The 17308-nt window shown below is 38.9% G+C and overlaps 1 protein-coding gene across 1 annotated transcript in view; it reads left to right on the top strand.

Moving 5' to 3' along the window:
* RSRC1 (arginine and serine rich coiled-coil 1) overlaps positions 1 to 17308 on the top strand; it is a 164785-nt gene that overhangs the window by 63004 nt on the left and 84473 nt on the right. Inside the window, exon 5 of the mRNA XM_075761672.1 lies at positions 11491 to 11527. Within this exon, the coding sequence (XP_075617787.1) occupies positions 11491 to 11527 (37 nt within the window). The remainder of the gene's footprint in view (positions 1 to 11490; positions 11528 to 17308) is intronic.

Raw genomic sequence — 17308 nt, 5'->3', positions numbered from 1 at the left:
AGGATAAGATGCATTTGATTGCTGAGCAGATACCGCGGAGGATGCAAATCACACCGTTCAAAAGTAGTCATGGCGTAGTTATTGGAACATTAAGTTGTAATAGAAACAAACCGTTTCATTGTGAAATACAACCTGAAACTCAAGACTCTTATGACCCGAAATGCTACAAGCTGTGTTAGCTGAAGTAGTTGAGGAGATAGAAACTAAATATTCTGAGATCAAGTAGATCTGCTTTTTTCAGGAGAAGGAAAATTTTTTACCTTGTACAGGACTGAAAACCTGTGCCCGTCTGACATTTAAACATAATTTAAACATTTAGAGTATATTCTGAGTGTGCCCCTGAGTTCCTTAGGGAGATAAATTCAGGCCAGATGAAAGAACGTAGAGGAATTAAACTAAAGCGACAAAATCAAACTGCAGGGACACAAAGAGGAACAGTGAAAAAGCATTTACAAATTGGATTTTTATACCTCCCAACAGTGATGCCTAAAAAAGCACGAGGTTTCAGTGTGCTAAAATTGGATCAAATGCAGTCCCAAGCGGTGGAATGTCAGTAAAGTGGCACTTTGTGGGTCTCAGCTGAACTTCACCGCGGAGCCAAAGTGCTGCACACATCTTCAGTAATAACGGAAATGCGCCACTACCTTTTCTTAGTCTTTTGCCTTAAACTGTGCGTGTCCTAGGACTTGGGTCATCCTGGCCTTTCGTCTGAGCGCTGGGAATTTGTCAGTTGTGACTGCTGGAAACAAACACCTTTTCTGAAGAGTTACTCTGCTGCTTATCTTAGCTCTTTATTCTGAAGGACTGCTTTACAGAATGGAGGGTGGCTTTAGGGTTTTGGGGTTGGTTTGGGGTTTTTTGGAGGTGGTTTGGGGTTTTTTGGGAGGGGTGGTGGTGGTTTTTTTTTTTTTAAATCGATTACTTATTTTTAACCAGTACTGGCATTGTAGTGCTGCTGGCTAGAGAGGAAGGAAACACATCCCACATTTCTCTGGGAGACTCCTGGGTTTTTGGGACTGTATTTGCCTTGCCTAAAGCCACGACCTGCGGTTTGAAATCCATCTGTGCACTTTCGATGAATTTGTGCTCCAAGTGCAACATCTTGTGCTCTTTCAAGGCCCTTCCAAAGTGGGTGAACTTTCAATTCGTTTTTACTTTTTATTCTTTCTTTTCAGGAAGGCAGAGGCAGTAGAGTAGCAAAAATGACTATGTTCTGTGCTACCTAAACACAGGCATATAGGGTTTGGGTTTGGTACAGTATATTTTTTAATTATAAGACCATCTCTCTGTTTAGAACCTCTGAAGAGGCTCGTGCAGTGCAAAGAACAAAGCCAAAGCCTGCGACTCCGCCAGTAACTTCTGGTGTTTAGATTTCTGATACAAGAAACTCTTACTGTAAAGGAGAATTTGCACGAGGGGCGTATACAAAAAGTTGTCTGACTTATGGTGATGGATTATAAAGACGATCAAAACTCTTCTTTGTCAGGTATGCAAATAGCATAAGAAGTGACTGGCAAGGTGGGTGCCTGAGTTTGAGGAAAAAAAAATTTCCTGTTGTTTAAATAAAGTGAATAAAACTTACCTACAGATGGCTATGGACAGTGTGCTTGTTGGCATTGATTGTGGGTAACAGACCTGAGGCTGAGTAAGCTTAACTCAGTTAAAATATTAAATATAGATATTAGCTTTCTTCTGTGAACTGAGATCTCTGGGGATTTAAGGGGGGGGGGAGGGGGAGAAAAAAGAAAAGATTTAGTGCTTTGTTTCTAAAGTTAGTGGAGATAATTTAAATTGTCGCTGTAGAATGTTCAATAATAGAATGTGTATCTCTACAATACAACCTCAATGCGCAGGTGGTATCTTCCAATATGAATTTTGAGCAATGAGCAAAAGTGTGAAGTGGGTTTTTTTGCAGAGATTAGTAGAAATTTGTGTGCCAGCAAATAAGTTTTATATACTTAATAACTTAATAAAGTTCCAAAAGGATAAAATCGTATAGCACAGAATCTTAAAAAAAACCCAAATTTACAAATAATTAATACAGACAAAATCTAGATTAACTTGTTTCATAGGTAGAGTGCCTTTAATTGGTAACTTTATTTTTATCAAACATTTAATGAGGTTAATGAGGTTATTGTTTCCCTAAGCACAATTTTCTTGAGCATTTACTATTTTTTTTTTGTGCAGTTTAGAATGAATTTAGACAAAGATGGAGCTGTTCAAATACAGTGTCATTTCAGCTGTGGTGAGCTGTATATTCTTGAAGTATTTACAAAACATTATTACAGAGCTTGTTTAATGCACAGAGATAGTTTAAAAAAAAAAAACAACAAAAAAAACAGGCTTGAGGTTTCCATGTGTGCCTCTTTTTTTCTTTTCCTCTTTTTTCTTTTTTTCTCTCTCTCTTTTTTTGTTTTTTTTTTATCAACAGACTGAGGGCCTGAAGGAATAGAGGAAGTGAATGGACACCAATGTATCCAAATATCTCATTTTGCCTAAAAGCAAGTGCCGGCAGATAAATGCCCATAAAGGGATTTCTTTCTTAAGCCCCATGGATTTTTTTTTTTTTTTGCAACTTTTTGTGTGAGTTAGAAATGAAAACCATTCATCTAGTGCCCCAAAGAACGGCCTTATTGAATGGAATAACAGTGTAATGTACCATTGAAGGCAGGATTGAAAGTGATTATCTTGTTAACTCTTGACAGTTACCGCCAGCTTGAAATAGAACTGGCAGGCTTGATTTGCAAATGAATTAGAGCTTTTTCATTTTGTGCCAGGATCATCTTTTTATATTCTGATATGACAGATGCTATGTTCCGTGCTTTTGTTTCTCTTCAGTTTTATACTTGCAAATAAAAAACAAAAGATTATGATAGTAATTTTATTTGCATCTTTTCTCTAGGAGTTTATTCTTTGTCTAGAAGTTTTTAGTCTTATATCTTTCAAAAATTTGTTTAAGAATAGTATTGTTCCTGCAGAATAAAATTTCATTAGGTTAAGTACAGTAGTAATTGAGTGAAAGAGGAGGATTTAGAAGCTTTCAGAAAATGGAAAATTGATTGGACTCAAATTGTTTTAGTGCTTAGAACATTTAAATTTTCTCACTGACTTACACTTTAATATTGTTCGATACTGAGTTGAGTGCAGCTGAGGAAAATCCAACATTTTAAATATTTATCCTAACAGTATGCTAATAGAAATACATGTGTAATTAGCTTCAGACTTAGTGCTGATAAACTGTGTTTATATTCTGCAGTCATCTAAACACAGATGGTAAGGTGTTAGGTATGATAATTATCGTGCACTCTTTATATGTTCCTCATTAACCTGTAACACTCTTTACTAGTCCGGAGAGTTTTTACTAGAGTTATGCTTACCAACATTAAAACTTGCTCCGCTTTGTTTAATATTCAGTGCGGTGTTCAGTGCAGTTACACTGCTGGGCTTTTTGCTACTTTTGTAATCGGTTTTGTACTCTGAGGGTAATTAGCAGCACTTCCTACTACCGCTGATGTCCATTACGGAAATGTTTTCATACACTTTCACCTACAGGATGTGTTTTAATTGAATATCTACTAAATAATATTACAGAAAAGGTAAAACAGGCCAAAGTTGTCCAATTTATTTAAGACTACCAAATAATTGGGTTAACAGAGACAGCGACATTCCAAAGCCTGAAGCTTAATTGCTTCTGTTTGCTGGGAATGCAGACGGTGATTAACAAGGTTTTACTCCTTGGGAAGGGAACCCCCTGCACAGGACGGGACCCACCCAACCGAAACCCAGGGGAAAGCCCAGCAAAACCCACTCCTCGTATAACAACTCCAAGGTCTGGCGTGGTACGGGGTCCTTCGAATTGCCACGTTTATCTGAGGAACGGCTTGAACCGGCAACCAGGATAAAGAAACCAGCTTTGATAATTTGTAGGATGTCCATATCTGACCTAAAGTCTTGGTTAAACACAACTGGGAGCTTTTTGGGGTAGTTATTTTGGCTCTTGTTTATCTGAGAAATACTGACAGAGACAAAGGATTTTTTTTTTGTTGGGTCTATTAGAAAATTGTTGATTCTATCAACACTGTATTTTGGTATTCCCCCCCCCCCCCCCCCCTTTAGTTTCAGTATTTATTTCAATTGCATAAAATCTTGAATTTTACTCTGTGAGCCAGGGTTATATATATATATATTTTTTCCCCTCTTGAATATTTGATAAGGTCTCTTGGGTACTGATTTTTCTTCTCTCTAGGATAACATATTATGGAAATTGTTTCACCTTGTGTCCTGTTTAAAGTCCCTGGTTTTAGCATGATTCAATTTACCTTGCATTATATTCTACTGAGTTCTTCAGCAGTTCCAAGTCATTCCGTATGTGTTTGTGTGTGAGTGACTTCTGCTTTTCTTCCTGCTTTTGATAAGTGACCTTCATATGATCTTCTTGAATCTTTATTACATTTAAATTAGTAATTGGCCAAACATCTTACCATTTTTTCCCCCGAGTGAAATAAATTCTTTGGTTGATGGGAGTGAGGCAGCCACTGAGCACACCACCACCAGTTTTGGAGTCTTTACACTTCAGGATCAGTTCCAGAGCATTTGAATCTGATACTAAGAGCGAGCAAAGCAACATTCTGCGCTTTTTCAAAAATATGGTGGGTGCATTTTCTAGCAGCCAGAGTGAAGGATTCTCTAACCATTCCCTAACCCTCTCTGATGTTGGCATTGCACCGCTAAATTATTTTCACTATTTTATTTCATAGTCATTTTATTGGTTGCTTGGATCTTCCAAAAATGGAAGAAAACAGGGGTTTTACATACAAGAAGCCACAACTCTTAGAGCCATTGCAGCTGTCAATGGATTCTCATTGAGGTGCTGAGAATCTTTTGTAACCTATGGTAGTAGTAGATTGCAAGGATTTTGATTTTCATTCGTGGTAATATTGTTTGGGTGTGTTATTTGGTTGCTTTCAAAAAACTGAAGGGTTTTTTTTTCCTTCATCTTTGTATGAGAGGCAGGAGGAAATAGCTTGCTTTTATGGTTTTCTCCTCTTGCCTTTTGTATACTCCCTTTGACGTAACTTCCACTTATGGCTACAAAAATATAGCCCTACTTTTCAGGTTTTTCTTTATAACCCAGAGGAGGTTAAGTAGTAGTGTTGAAGAGTAAGTGGTTGTTGGAGTTCTGTTTCTGCGTGTTACGTAGTCTTTGCCGGCAGTTCTGCCAGACCACCAGCGTGGTATTGGACCAGCTTGTCATCGAAAGTCAATAGGAATGAATTTACCTGTTCACCCCAGAGAATCAGCACTATCCTCTTAAAAATGGTATCAAAGGAGAGGACAGGCATCGGGCTTAGATTTTTATGTAACCTTTGTTGTGTCTTCCAAAGCCTACTGAAATAAGTATCTATGGTTTGAAGTCAGGTTTGGAAACGTCAGCCTATAATTTCACAGACAACACAACAATACAAAACCTATAAAATTTAGTGGAGTGTGACGGGGGTATCTGTTTCTAAAAACTGCATCCAGGACTCTCTGAAGTTGAAATTCAAGCTAGCTTAGGGAAGAACTTGAAGTATGTAATACCTTCTGAACAGTCAGCGTGCAAATGGAATAATCGTTTGTATTGATTCTAGTTGTTGTGTCCAGCAGTAAGGAGAAAATATTTTATTTTCTGTACTAGCTTTTATTTTTCTGGAGTTAAACAAAGGCATGATCTGGCCATGGCTATTTTACTCTTGATGTCTGGCACGTTCTTTGAGCTTAACATTAGTCTGTGAAGGTATTCCAGAATATAACATGGTTTAAATGTTTGTGTAAATTCATCAGTGAACAGCAATAAGGTAACAAGTGCATTGTTCAGGCTACCATCCCGTTGTGATTAAACTGTGTGCCTATGCGTACACACGATGCCTTATTCCAAAATGTGCATGTGAGATAAAAGTTAGAAAAAAGTTAAACTTCAGTGGGAAAAAACCTGTTCCTTTTTTTTTTTCTCCTCTGAAATTCAATACCTGGACTACCTTCAATCTGATTGTACAAACTTTTAAGGTTGAGGGAAGTAAATCCAGCAAAGTTTGAATATATAAAATAAGCAGAAGTAAGGGAGCAGTTCTCTATCTTGGGATATCCCAGCGTAGAAGTGTATAATCACGTGGAAAACTAAATTTCTTCTTCCCAGGAAAATACAGGGCCCAGCTCTAGTCTGGCCTTTAAACTCACCATTGAGAGAGATGATCTTGCCACAGGTTGGCAGAGTTGTAGATGGAGGATTTCCACATTTTGAGAAAGAAAGGAAGTTGTTACTGGCTGTTGCTGGTGGTGTTTGCTGGGATTTAGTGAGAAATTTGGGGTATTAGCAATGCTGCTAGTTAAGTAGCCAAGGCTAGTGTAATAAATTCCTTATCCAAATCTGATTTAGATGTTAGATTATTTTTTTACAGTGCCTACTGATAAGCTAAGCATCTCTTAGCAGATCAGCTTTGAGAAGACTATGAGTATCAGAGGCAGAAAATGATGAGGCAAAGCCCTCATTGAATTGGAGATGCCAATCGCTAAAATAAAGATGATAAAAAAAAAAAAAAAGGTCTAAAAGGTCTAGAGGTAGCTGACTAGTCTACTTGTCCCATAGCTGTCACCTCCACTATAGTTACGTTTAGTAAGACTGTTCCTCACTTTGGCCATGCTGGGTCAGCGTGGACTCCTCACTAACTGAAGAAGCTCAAGACAGGCAGCGGTTATGATGTTTATGGCAGTAGCATCACTTATTCTCTTCACCATACCCCTTGCTGTAATTCCTAACATCTAAGGCATATTTTTGTTCATTTCTGTCTTGTCCATTTCTGTCTTCATTTCTTGTTATCTACCTTCAACACAGAGGTTAGGGAGGTAGGAGAAGGGACTAGGCCACCACGCAGGCTGGGTTTAGCATAATGTGTTTATCCCGTTTTGTGTTGCTTGTATTGGCGAGTGTTTAATATATTGTCACCTGCTGAAGTTCATAAAAAAGCTCTGAAGACTTCTGTAGAGATTCCACTGTTTATTTTGAGGTTGTTTATCTAGAATACAAGTCAGGATTGATAACATGTGAAAGAAAAATAGTAGCTGTGCGTGCCACTGAGAGGAAGATCTGTGGGGAAGGCCATTAGATGACAGCAAGCAGTAGATGCATGTTAACGTGAGGATGAAGAACAGGAAAACATGAGGATGTTCCAAGAACATCTTTCACTATGAGTTTCTTCATCCAAGAGGAATACTGGGACAAAAATGGATTAATTTAAAATGATACTTGACAGATTACTGAAAGTATTATGTGATGTGGTTGTTGAATGATCCAAGAGATTTTTGAGAGAAAGCTCTATGAAAATTATCTGTAACCACTTGGGCCAGCACTGCGTGATCAACAACGCTAACGCGTTGGCGTTCATGAAGAGGGGAAAAGGCCTTTATGCGAGGCTGCGGTGCGACCTGACCTGAAATGCTCTGTATGACCTTGTTCTTTGCAGCTTGTAGTTAATGTTGTGGAACTGGAGGGGATTCTGCCAAAGGCCTTGCTAATGATGAGATGATTTATTTATTCATTTGGCTTCTGAGGAGAAAAATCAGACATTGGGACTGTTTAGTGTGGGGTTCAGGCTACTGAGACGGTCGGGGCTGCAGCACTTGCCCTGTGAGGGGACCCTGGGGGTGGTTCAGCCTGGAGAAGTGATGGCTTTGAGGGCACCTGACAGCAGCCACCCAGCCTGATGAAGAGGGAGGTCAGTGAGGAAGAGCAGCCACGCTCTTTGAAGTGGTGTGTGATGGGAGGAAAGATGCAACGAACACAGATTGAAAGAAGAGGTGTTTGGACTAGCTGGAAGGAAAGACGCTCCCAGTGAGGACCTCTAATCAGGAAAACGTGATGCCCAGGGAGATTGTCCTTTCAAGACCAGGCGGGCTCAAACACTGAGCAGCCTGGTCTGGCCTCACAGCTGACCCTGCCTTGAGCAGGGGTAGGACTTCAGACCTCCAGAGGCCCTTCAACCTGAATTATCTGTCTATATCCATACCTATAGAGAATCCATAGAATTATTCTATGGCCTGTGGACTCTAACCAAAAAAATATGGCAAAGAAAATTATTAACTACAAATATAAGGGAAGTCTTGAGTTGATAACATCTTGAGAGGAACCAAAGAAAGTGGACCGAAGCGGTTTGTTTTCGCTTGGAATAAATTTTTAAAAACGCAGGATATTGCTAGTTTGATGCTACTAATCTGAGTAGCAGCACAGATTACGCTCTGCTCTCATAATTACTTTTCATTTTAAAGAGTATAACAGAGACCTACTAATAAGTTTAATTGCCTGTTTTAGTGATAAGTAAAAATATATCTGAGATTTCTTTGGGTTTAGGTAGCCTCACAGAAATAAAGTAAACGGCTGGCATTGCGGTCTGGCAGTAAGACCGTAGCTTCCCGAGGGTACTTTGCTCCAGAGTACTGTGTCTACGTGTACCCACTCATTTGTTTAGCTCTGCTGTGCAAAAACAAGCATTAGTTCTACAATTCCTGGGTGAAACTGCTATAAATTTATTAAAAAGTAAATTGTGTGTGAAAGCGTAAATTATTTTAGAATAGCTAAAGTTCAGATATATTGAAGATATTGAATATTAATCAGCTCCCTTGATGAATGGTTAGTTTTATATGGGGACCTATTTTTATGAACATGAAGATATGTCCAAGTTAAAATCAGGATTTTCAGCAGGTGCTAGTGAATATTTTTATTTTCGTTTAGTTTACTGGCAAAGGAACTAGCACTAATATGTTAACACTACCTCAAGTAGTTACCTACACTATGGTTTTAAGTGATCCAAAAGCTGTTGACACTTAATTGAATTCTTGGCTTGTTCTTAGAGGTCCCTCATGACCACGATTCAAATTTAGCTCAGCTGCAGTTTTTTCCCCTGGCATTACCAAAAGCTAACATTTGGATAAGCCTGAGTATCGTGCATACTGGTTTTAATGTATGATTAAAACTAACTAGTGTTTTACAGCACAATTTCTTGACTATAGGGGGGAAAAACAATTCCAGAGCTGCTTTGATGGAAAAAAGAAAAACTAAAGAATGAACTCAAACTTGCCTAATGAACCAAAAAAAAATTAAATGTGACGGATTGGAGACTATTGGAAAGACAAATGTGTATCTTGTTGGGAATTGTGTCACGTGGTGTAAAATTTGAGTAAAACATTATTACCTGATGATGATAGAAAATTAATATAACTTTCTCATGGTGTTCCTTGATAGAAGTATTGTAATATTGGGTGTGCATCCAACTGTTCTTGCCTTTTATTTATGGAGTTTTACAGCATTAACGATTAAGGTGTTCTGTAGACCCCTAAGGTTATGTGTTAGACTGAGCTGTAGCAACAGGTCTGATTTTTGCATAGCACAAGATTTGAAATATAGCGTTAATGAGAGTCTTATTTGTATAATTATTGTTTAACTAGAAAGATAAAATTATGCCATGGCTTCACCAGTTGTCGTTGCTGATTGAGGCACGGCAGCCTCCGGCTGGAAAGAGGTTTTCATTGGAAGTGACAGGTGCCACAAGGTTTATGTAGGACAACCTCAGCCTTGTCCTGGTTAGTTTGATAATGTTTGCCTTATGGATGTTCAACCGCTGCATTTCCTGCGTTAGAGCCTTGTGTTACACCAATATTACTACCTGTGCTGCCTCAACTACAAATTGGATGAACAGCCAGTGACACTTTTTCAATATTATTACATTAAACCAAGTGGATTTTGATTGATAACCTAATATTCAACTAATGCAAAACATCAATCATGGCAAGTATATTAATTATTTAATATTGCAGTCTAATTCAGAAATCGATGTGCTGCATGAGGGGAAGGGAAACTCGCTGTTCCCAGAAGACTTAAGACAGGGAATGATTAAAAAAAAAAAACCAAACAAAACACCAAACCCTGCTGTACTCTTGTGTGTTAGTTCGATACAAATCTTTATTCATTTGCCAATAATCTCTTTGCATTTTCCACTTTAGGACCTTTTTTATCAGTTTTGAGACCTATAATTGAATTAAGTCTGCTTTCAGCACAGGGCAAAAGGAGTTGCACAAATATTGATGGAGTCATGACAGGGACAGCACAGGAGACCGAGCACTAACAGGTTTTATACCATCAGTTGGGAGCTCCTCGCATCAGCCGCTTGGATCCTGCTTCCAAAGTCATTACATGCTTTAAGGTCATTTAACACCTCAAAAATAGACGTGGGAGGTGATTTCTAGTTAAATACTGTTTGGACTTGAATAGTAAGTTCTTATTCCAAATGCAAGATATTGGTGTAGGGAAAGTGCATCTTTTTCCTTTGCTTCGTTCATGATACGTTCAAGTAGGACAAAAAAGAGTGGCAGACTTTTTTGGAAAGCTTTCTCTAAAAAGTCTAAAATACAATACAGCCAGGTTGTAAAATATGTAATTGAATGTAGCCTTATTTTCAGTACTTAGTGAAATTTCATACTTCACATTATGCCTTACACAGCCTGCACTGAGTATTAGAGAGAACGCAGTTGGGGTTTTTGCTCCTGTGGTTTGATACAGTTGAATAATTTGTTGAAAAATCAGTATTATAAATATAAATACGTACTGCATTGTATAGTTCAGTAACCGAATACCTGAAATGCTTGTGGGGTGGTTTCTCCTAGCTAGCCATGGTTACAGCCCATCTTCCCCGAAAGGCACAGTTAGGTCTTGGGAAGCCGTACAGCCTGGAGGCAATGGCAGCGGAACCCAAGCTCCTTGTGTAGTGCCTTGGGATTTGGGGATTTCTTAATTTGTTTTCCTTTGGTTTTCTTTCAGGTTCTCTTTTTTTACATTAGCAGGATGTGTTAAGGATTAATTTTCACTCTGAATTCTCTTTGCTTTTCCATTTTTTCTACTTTGATAGTTTGGTCTGGTTTTTTTTGTACTTTATGCGACATTGCTTAGTTTTGTGTCTGTACGTTTGTATATTTTTCAGCTGTCAGGAGGCAAATGCAAAGTTTCGGTGTGGCTGCCACGACCTAGTTAGTTAAGACATGATTCATTCATTCCATCACCTTTGTAAAAAGTCGCATAATCTTACTATTAAAGTAGCAACAAAGCAGAACCATGAGCCACTGAATGTGGATTTGATAAGCAGCATTATGCACTGTCCTGTTTTATGAATTCCAGTATGAATAGGGGGATAAGTATATTAAAAATGTTGTTTTAGAAGTGAGTGTCCTCTTGCATTGCTACGGTTTATAGCAATTTCAGGGCAGGTAAAATTTGAGGGTTTAAATAATTCTGTAGTTATGCATTAGGGTAATTGATACTTTTTATGTATTGTGATGATTAAGATATTAAAAGTAAAAATTTTACATGCTCGAGAAACTACCTGGCTTTGACATTTCTGAGTTAAACATAAATCATTGTAGACAAGGGTTTAGCAACTATTTAGAACTTTTGTTCTTCTGTTACAGGGACTCTGGAAACATCAAAGCTGGATTAGAACATCTGGTAAGTTTTAATTTTCTCTTGAACATTTGCATCATCTTTGATATCTGCATTCCAAATGAACACTTTTGAATGAGCTTTGAATACCTTGAATTGAGAAAGTCAACCATTTCCCAGAGGGTCAGCTTACTGTTATTGTGTGAAGGCACTTACATTTTCATTTATCTTACCATTTCAAGGGAATTTTAATTTTTTTAAATTACTTTTTTTGATGTAGAGATGAAATAAAATGGATTGCAATCCTTGGATTGATGATTGCCTTAATTATAAACAAAAATTGTTTGGTGTTGGATTTTTTGGCATATCCTGATCTGAAAACAACAAACTTGTGATAAAAAAAAAAAAAAGACACACACACACAATCAAATATTGCATGCATAAATATGGTGTGTTTTAGTAATTTGAAGTCTTTGAAAGAAGTGCACAGCTTTGTTTTTTCTCTTGTCTTTGCTTTATGAATAATGTATTGATTTAAATTCCATTCAGTGCTGCAGTATAAAATAATAACTGAGATGCAAAATATTTTTTGTTTAAGTAAACATATTCAAACCACAAGTGATGGCAAGGCATACTTAGCATTAAAAACTAATCAGTTGATCAAAAATGAAAAAATACAATATTGTCACAAGTCTGAAGCTCACTGAGCCTCGGATGTTAGTATCAGCAATCAGCAGAACATTAAGTAGTTCATCTAAACAGATTATTAAATCCCATTAAATCAAAATATTCACATTAATGGCACATCTGTCAGTATATCACGAGAAGTGTTTAAATTCATGTTTAATTTTTTCAGGTAATAGCTAAATAATATATACTGTTCCATACTGCTATTAAAATAAAACCTTATCACAATGTAGTGCGTGAGCATTTGAAAAAAATTGCTTTTCTGTTGTTACTTCCCATTTTGGGAATCACTTGGGAAATATGATTTGTAGGAGCTTGCGTACCAATATCTTCTTGGAGTCACGGCGGGATGAAAAGGATGTATATTCTGGCACAGTTGTCAACAGTTTCCCCTTTATAATGGTGGCATATTAAATGTTCCATTGCAACTAGTATTTTGAATCTGTAAATGGAATAAATAGCTGAGTGTTATGAATAGTTCTTAGAGCAGTTTGAAAATTAATCTTGTTTCCTGGTTTCATTGGTATCTTGCATGCTAGTTGGATCTCTTAAATAAATTTTTAAAATGTTTCATTCCTCTGCTGGTGTCAGGTAGTTGTAATCTGATGGGTTCAGAGAATTTTTCTAATGCATTATAAAGATGCTGCAGTCTTGACAGATGACCATGGCTGGTACTTTTTCTAAATTGGGAGTGCTGCGGTAGCTGGAGCTGCAGGTCTGATTTATAACGTCAGGTGCAGAAGGAAGAGGCTCTGTGGGCTTTGAGTAGCCTGGGGTGGGGGGGTGGACCAGGAACGGTGTTCAGGAGTGTTTGGGGTTCGCTGGGATCTGGGGGGAAACGCACTGGAGAGATTCTCTTCAGGGTAACGATGCCTTCAGTTCTTGACGAAGTAACTCGCTATATGTTTGGATAAAATTTTGTCTTCATTAAACGCATTAGCTGCTTTGTATTTCTCTGAAAGATCTGTCAAAACCCTCCGGTTTTGGCATTTCTTTCCTTTTTTCCTGCGATCTTAGAAAATCTGTCATGGGAATGGGTGCTCAAGGAAATTAACTGTTTCCCAGGACACCCACAGATGGGAGTATTCGTGCTGGAAATGTTTTTTTTATTTCTCAACGTTATGTCAGACAAGTTCACAAAGACCTTTTGGACTCCAGTAAATTATAGGGATATTCCTCAGAAGAATTAAGCCACCTGATTGCTCTGGTTCTACTACTTTAAATTACTGCATCTCCAAATACTTGTAAAGAAGTCTTCCCACCCCCCCATGAAAAAAAGAATCTTTATATTGATTGGGTAATCTATTATTTAATCCCTTCTGTAACAAAGGGCGGCTGACAATTTGTGATGTAATCTTTGTGGGGTCTGTATGTCCCCATAGGTTTCTCGGCGTGGGTATCCCATTCACCTGGCTGCAGCCTATTTTACTGCTTGCCCCTGTTGAAGTAGCTTCTGTCGTCCTGGTCTCTAGCATCTAGCTACGCACGGGAGTGAGATATAGTATAACAACTGCTGTTTAAAAAAAAAAAAAAAAAGGTAAATATTTTACATATTGTTACCTGGAAATACTTCCAGTTTAAAACCAGATGCTTTTATAAACAAAAATAGTTTCTTTGTAGGTTGGAGAACTTCCCAGCAGGTCCATGTGCCGGTTCGCAGTCGGTCAGAGCTGGCTCTCCTGGGGGAGCTGCTGCTGGCAGAAGAGTTGTCCAGCGTGTCTGGCTGACCGTGCCGGGGGGTCAGCGCCGTGCTCCCCGCTGACCACCCACAGCACATCTACTCCGAAGCATTTATTTATTTTATTTAGCTAGTTAAGAAAAGAAACTGCAAAATTCTAAGCATATGGGAGTTAGTCTTGTATTCCCAAAATTTTGGTGGTTATTTGCTGGATTATGCTTAGCTAATTCCTTTTCCAAGTAACAAATATTAACAACCTGTAGAAACCTTGAATAGATGATTATGTATCTGCAACTCTGAACAGGTCCTGTTTTCTATTAATAGCTCTACTAAAAAAGAACCATGGAGCCATATGTGTGGTTTATTCATTAGAGATACCTTATTTGTGTCTTTTGTATAACATTTCAAAGCAATAACCTGCTTGTCCTTGTGGTCAAGCAGCAGAGTCTGTCCGTTTTAAATGATGGAGAGCAACCTGTCATTAATAGCTTGTTTAGCCCATCAGCGGTTTGGAAGAATAGAGTTACTGTCTGCCAAGAATGCAGGCGCTCCCCGTGTTGTGTGTTAATCAATAACCCCGGCAGGGATGGAGGAAGCTCTTGCGAAGCCGACTGTCGCAGTGCTTGTGCGTAGCTCTGCCAAGGAAGCTGCTGGAGTTCGCTATTTACACTTCTAGTTGCATCATGTGTCATAGGTAGTGTATATCAAAGTCACGAATTGGTTAACTAATATTGGTTAACTCCATCTGGCAGCCCTTTGGGTTTTTTTTTAAGAGATCTTTGGCAGAAAAATTTGCGTAAATGATGAAACAACAAAAAAACCCCACCCCAAAACCCCTACCGAAGAAAAGCTCCCCTCTTTTTTCCAGAAAGTGTTAATACTTGTTTAGTCGGTATCACTATCTTTTTTTTTTTTTTTTCCTGGAGCTTGGTTTCGGTGGTCGACCTCTCACTGATTTTCCCTGGCTTAGTTTCAGACTTGTGGTGATTACGGCTCAGTGGTCCTACTATGGCTACTGGACAGCAATGTCTAATAGAATTGTTGGCTTTCTAACGAGCTATAGAACCAAGCAGCCAATTATTTGTGTTCACAAACAATTAATTAACACTCTTAATATGAGTAATTATGTTTATCTTGGTATCCTGGCAAAATTCCATGCTGGTCAATTATATTCTGCAAGCTTGACTTCTCTCTTATTGAAGAAGTGTCAGGCTGAATGGATGGTTGGGGTTTTTTTTCTCCTATTGAAATTGTATTTAATTGAAAATAAGATTTTTCACAATTTTTTTTAAAGGCATTTCTTTCTCACATGTCCTTTCATAAAATGCTAATCATCAAAACCTGAAAAAAAAAAAATTTCCCTTAGAAAACCCCCGCGGGATTCTTGGGGAGTTGTAATTTTGATGCCCATTCTTAGCTTTTGACCGGATTCCCCTCCTGGGTGAGATGCCTGGTGAGGCACAGAGAGGATGGTTTTAGCCCAGGAGATAGCAGGAGATTCGAGGAGAAGGGGAGCATGGCCATGGGGTACGGCAACGGCAATTTAGCATGGAATTCACTTTTTCTGTCGTGAGAAGAGAGGGCGTTCTGTGAAGTCCCCCTGCTCCAGCGCAAGAATAGACCCATGGGCAAGGGGTGCGCGGGTCGGGTGATGGGTTGGCTGAACGTTACAACTTCCTTTTCTTCCCGTTTGGGCAATGGGATTAGTACAGCCCTACGATGGGGCAGGAATCTTGAGCCTGGAGCCATCTACTTCTGGAAACAGTTGTGCAGAAAGTCTTCTGAAGGTGGGAAATTATCATGAAATAAAAATGTACGAGTAAAATCTTTTCCTGTCATCAGGTAGGTAATCAGACCAGTGGAAGGGAGTTGGTGCCCAAAGGTGCTCGTGGTATCATAACCCTTGTAGATGTTAGTCTGTAGCTCGTGATGTCATGAGAAATGTCGATGCGTGCGTTTCTAATTCCTGTCGTTCACATCTCTCATTGATTGCATACGCGTAGAGTTAAGGCATTTTACATACAAGGTGGTTTGCTTATATAAACTTTTCAGAGTCCCTGCTTTGCTCTTTGTTCAGGTAAACATTAAACTTGAGTCTTCTCGGTACTTTCCTGCATAAAGGGTGAGGGATACATAGGCGATTGCTTTTGGAATGTCAAGTGTGAGAACACAGCCCCTGCTTGTCTCTTCCTGGCAAGGTTATGATAATAACTACTAACCTTTTGGAAGTTTTTATAACATTTTAAGCATTTGTAGAAATAAGCAGGTTAGGGCCCTCTTATAAAATAGTGATAAATATAGGTTGCACAAACAAATTATTATTTGTAACTGATTAACTGTTTGAGTTAACTCCTACTATTTAGAATATAAATATTTCTATTTATATAGACATACACTGAATTCCGCTGTTGGATTTTTTAATTTTGTTTTTTGTCCAAAATGTCGTTGACTAGCATGAGGTTACATCCAAAAACATTGCGTTCTCCAAAGATGCAAATACATAGCTGCAAATGAACACAGAGGACCTGAAGGTAGCAGGAATGTGTTCCTGTAAAATAAACATTAGATGAGATGGAAATAAAATTTTATATATGTTAAAAAATATTTAAGTATCTTAAATGTCAGTTTTATCTAACATATGGAATAGAGATGATAGTTTTCATCATGTTCCATCTACCATACTAAAAAAATGCAGTCGTCAGAGTTCATAAAATGGTTTATGCGCATCACACAGTCATGGAAACTGTTACTCCCGATTAAAACCACACCGTACAGAGCGGAGAATTGGGCACGTTTAGTAAGCTTTACATGCGGGCGCTCACATTTTCAAAGTATACAGTACATATGATTGATCCAACTTATTTAAACGGGATTTTTTACGTTTGCCTTTTTTCAAAGTAGGTGGTGATAAATAATAGCCTTGACTATAATTTGGTGGCAGTATTCTAGTAACCCGAACCAAACCCCCCCTCTAATTTTCATCGCTTACTAACAGGTGATAGTTTCACTTGGAGGTTGGTACCTATTACTGTCAGAGTATTCTTCTCAGTGCGGATCCGCAGAATGAGTTTTCCTGGCAGGTCCTAGTTGTGCTGAGCACGGCCTGGGGTTTCCATGTCAAGACGTCGGTCCGAGGCTGAGACTGGGAGAGTGAAGGCCGGGGTGGAGGTCTCTTCCACCGATGGCCAAAATGGCGTTTGTGTACGGGGCCGTACTCCAGGGACTTCCACTGTGGTAGCCTGAAGAGCCCCTGACTATGTCCCCAGCCCTCCCCAACATCAAGGATGGCAGCAGCTTGGAAGGTGCTTTTTGAGGAGAGGTGGCAGGGCTGGTGGTGTCCCCTGCTGAGAGGGACCCCCTCCTGTCACTGACCTCGGGAGGCTTCGCTGGCTGAAAACTGGCTTCTTGACGCTGCGGTGGGTGGCCAGGACAGCATCTTAGACACTCGCCCTCCTGTAAGCAGCAGCAGACCATCTATCGGC

The sequence above is a fragment of the Balearica regulorum genome, chromosome 9, assembly GCF_011004875.1.
Source record: "Balearica regulorum gibbericeps isolate bBalReg1 chromosome 9, bBalReg1.pri, whole genome shotgun sequence".
Lineage (NCBI taxonomy): Eukaryota > Metazoa > Chordata > Aves > Gruiformes > Gruidae > Balearica > Balearica regulorum.
The sequence above is the reverse complement of the archived record's forward strand: the minus strand, read 5'-3'. Positions and strand labels throughout refer to the sequence as shown.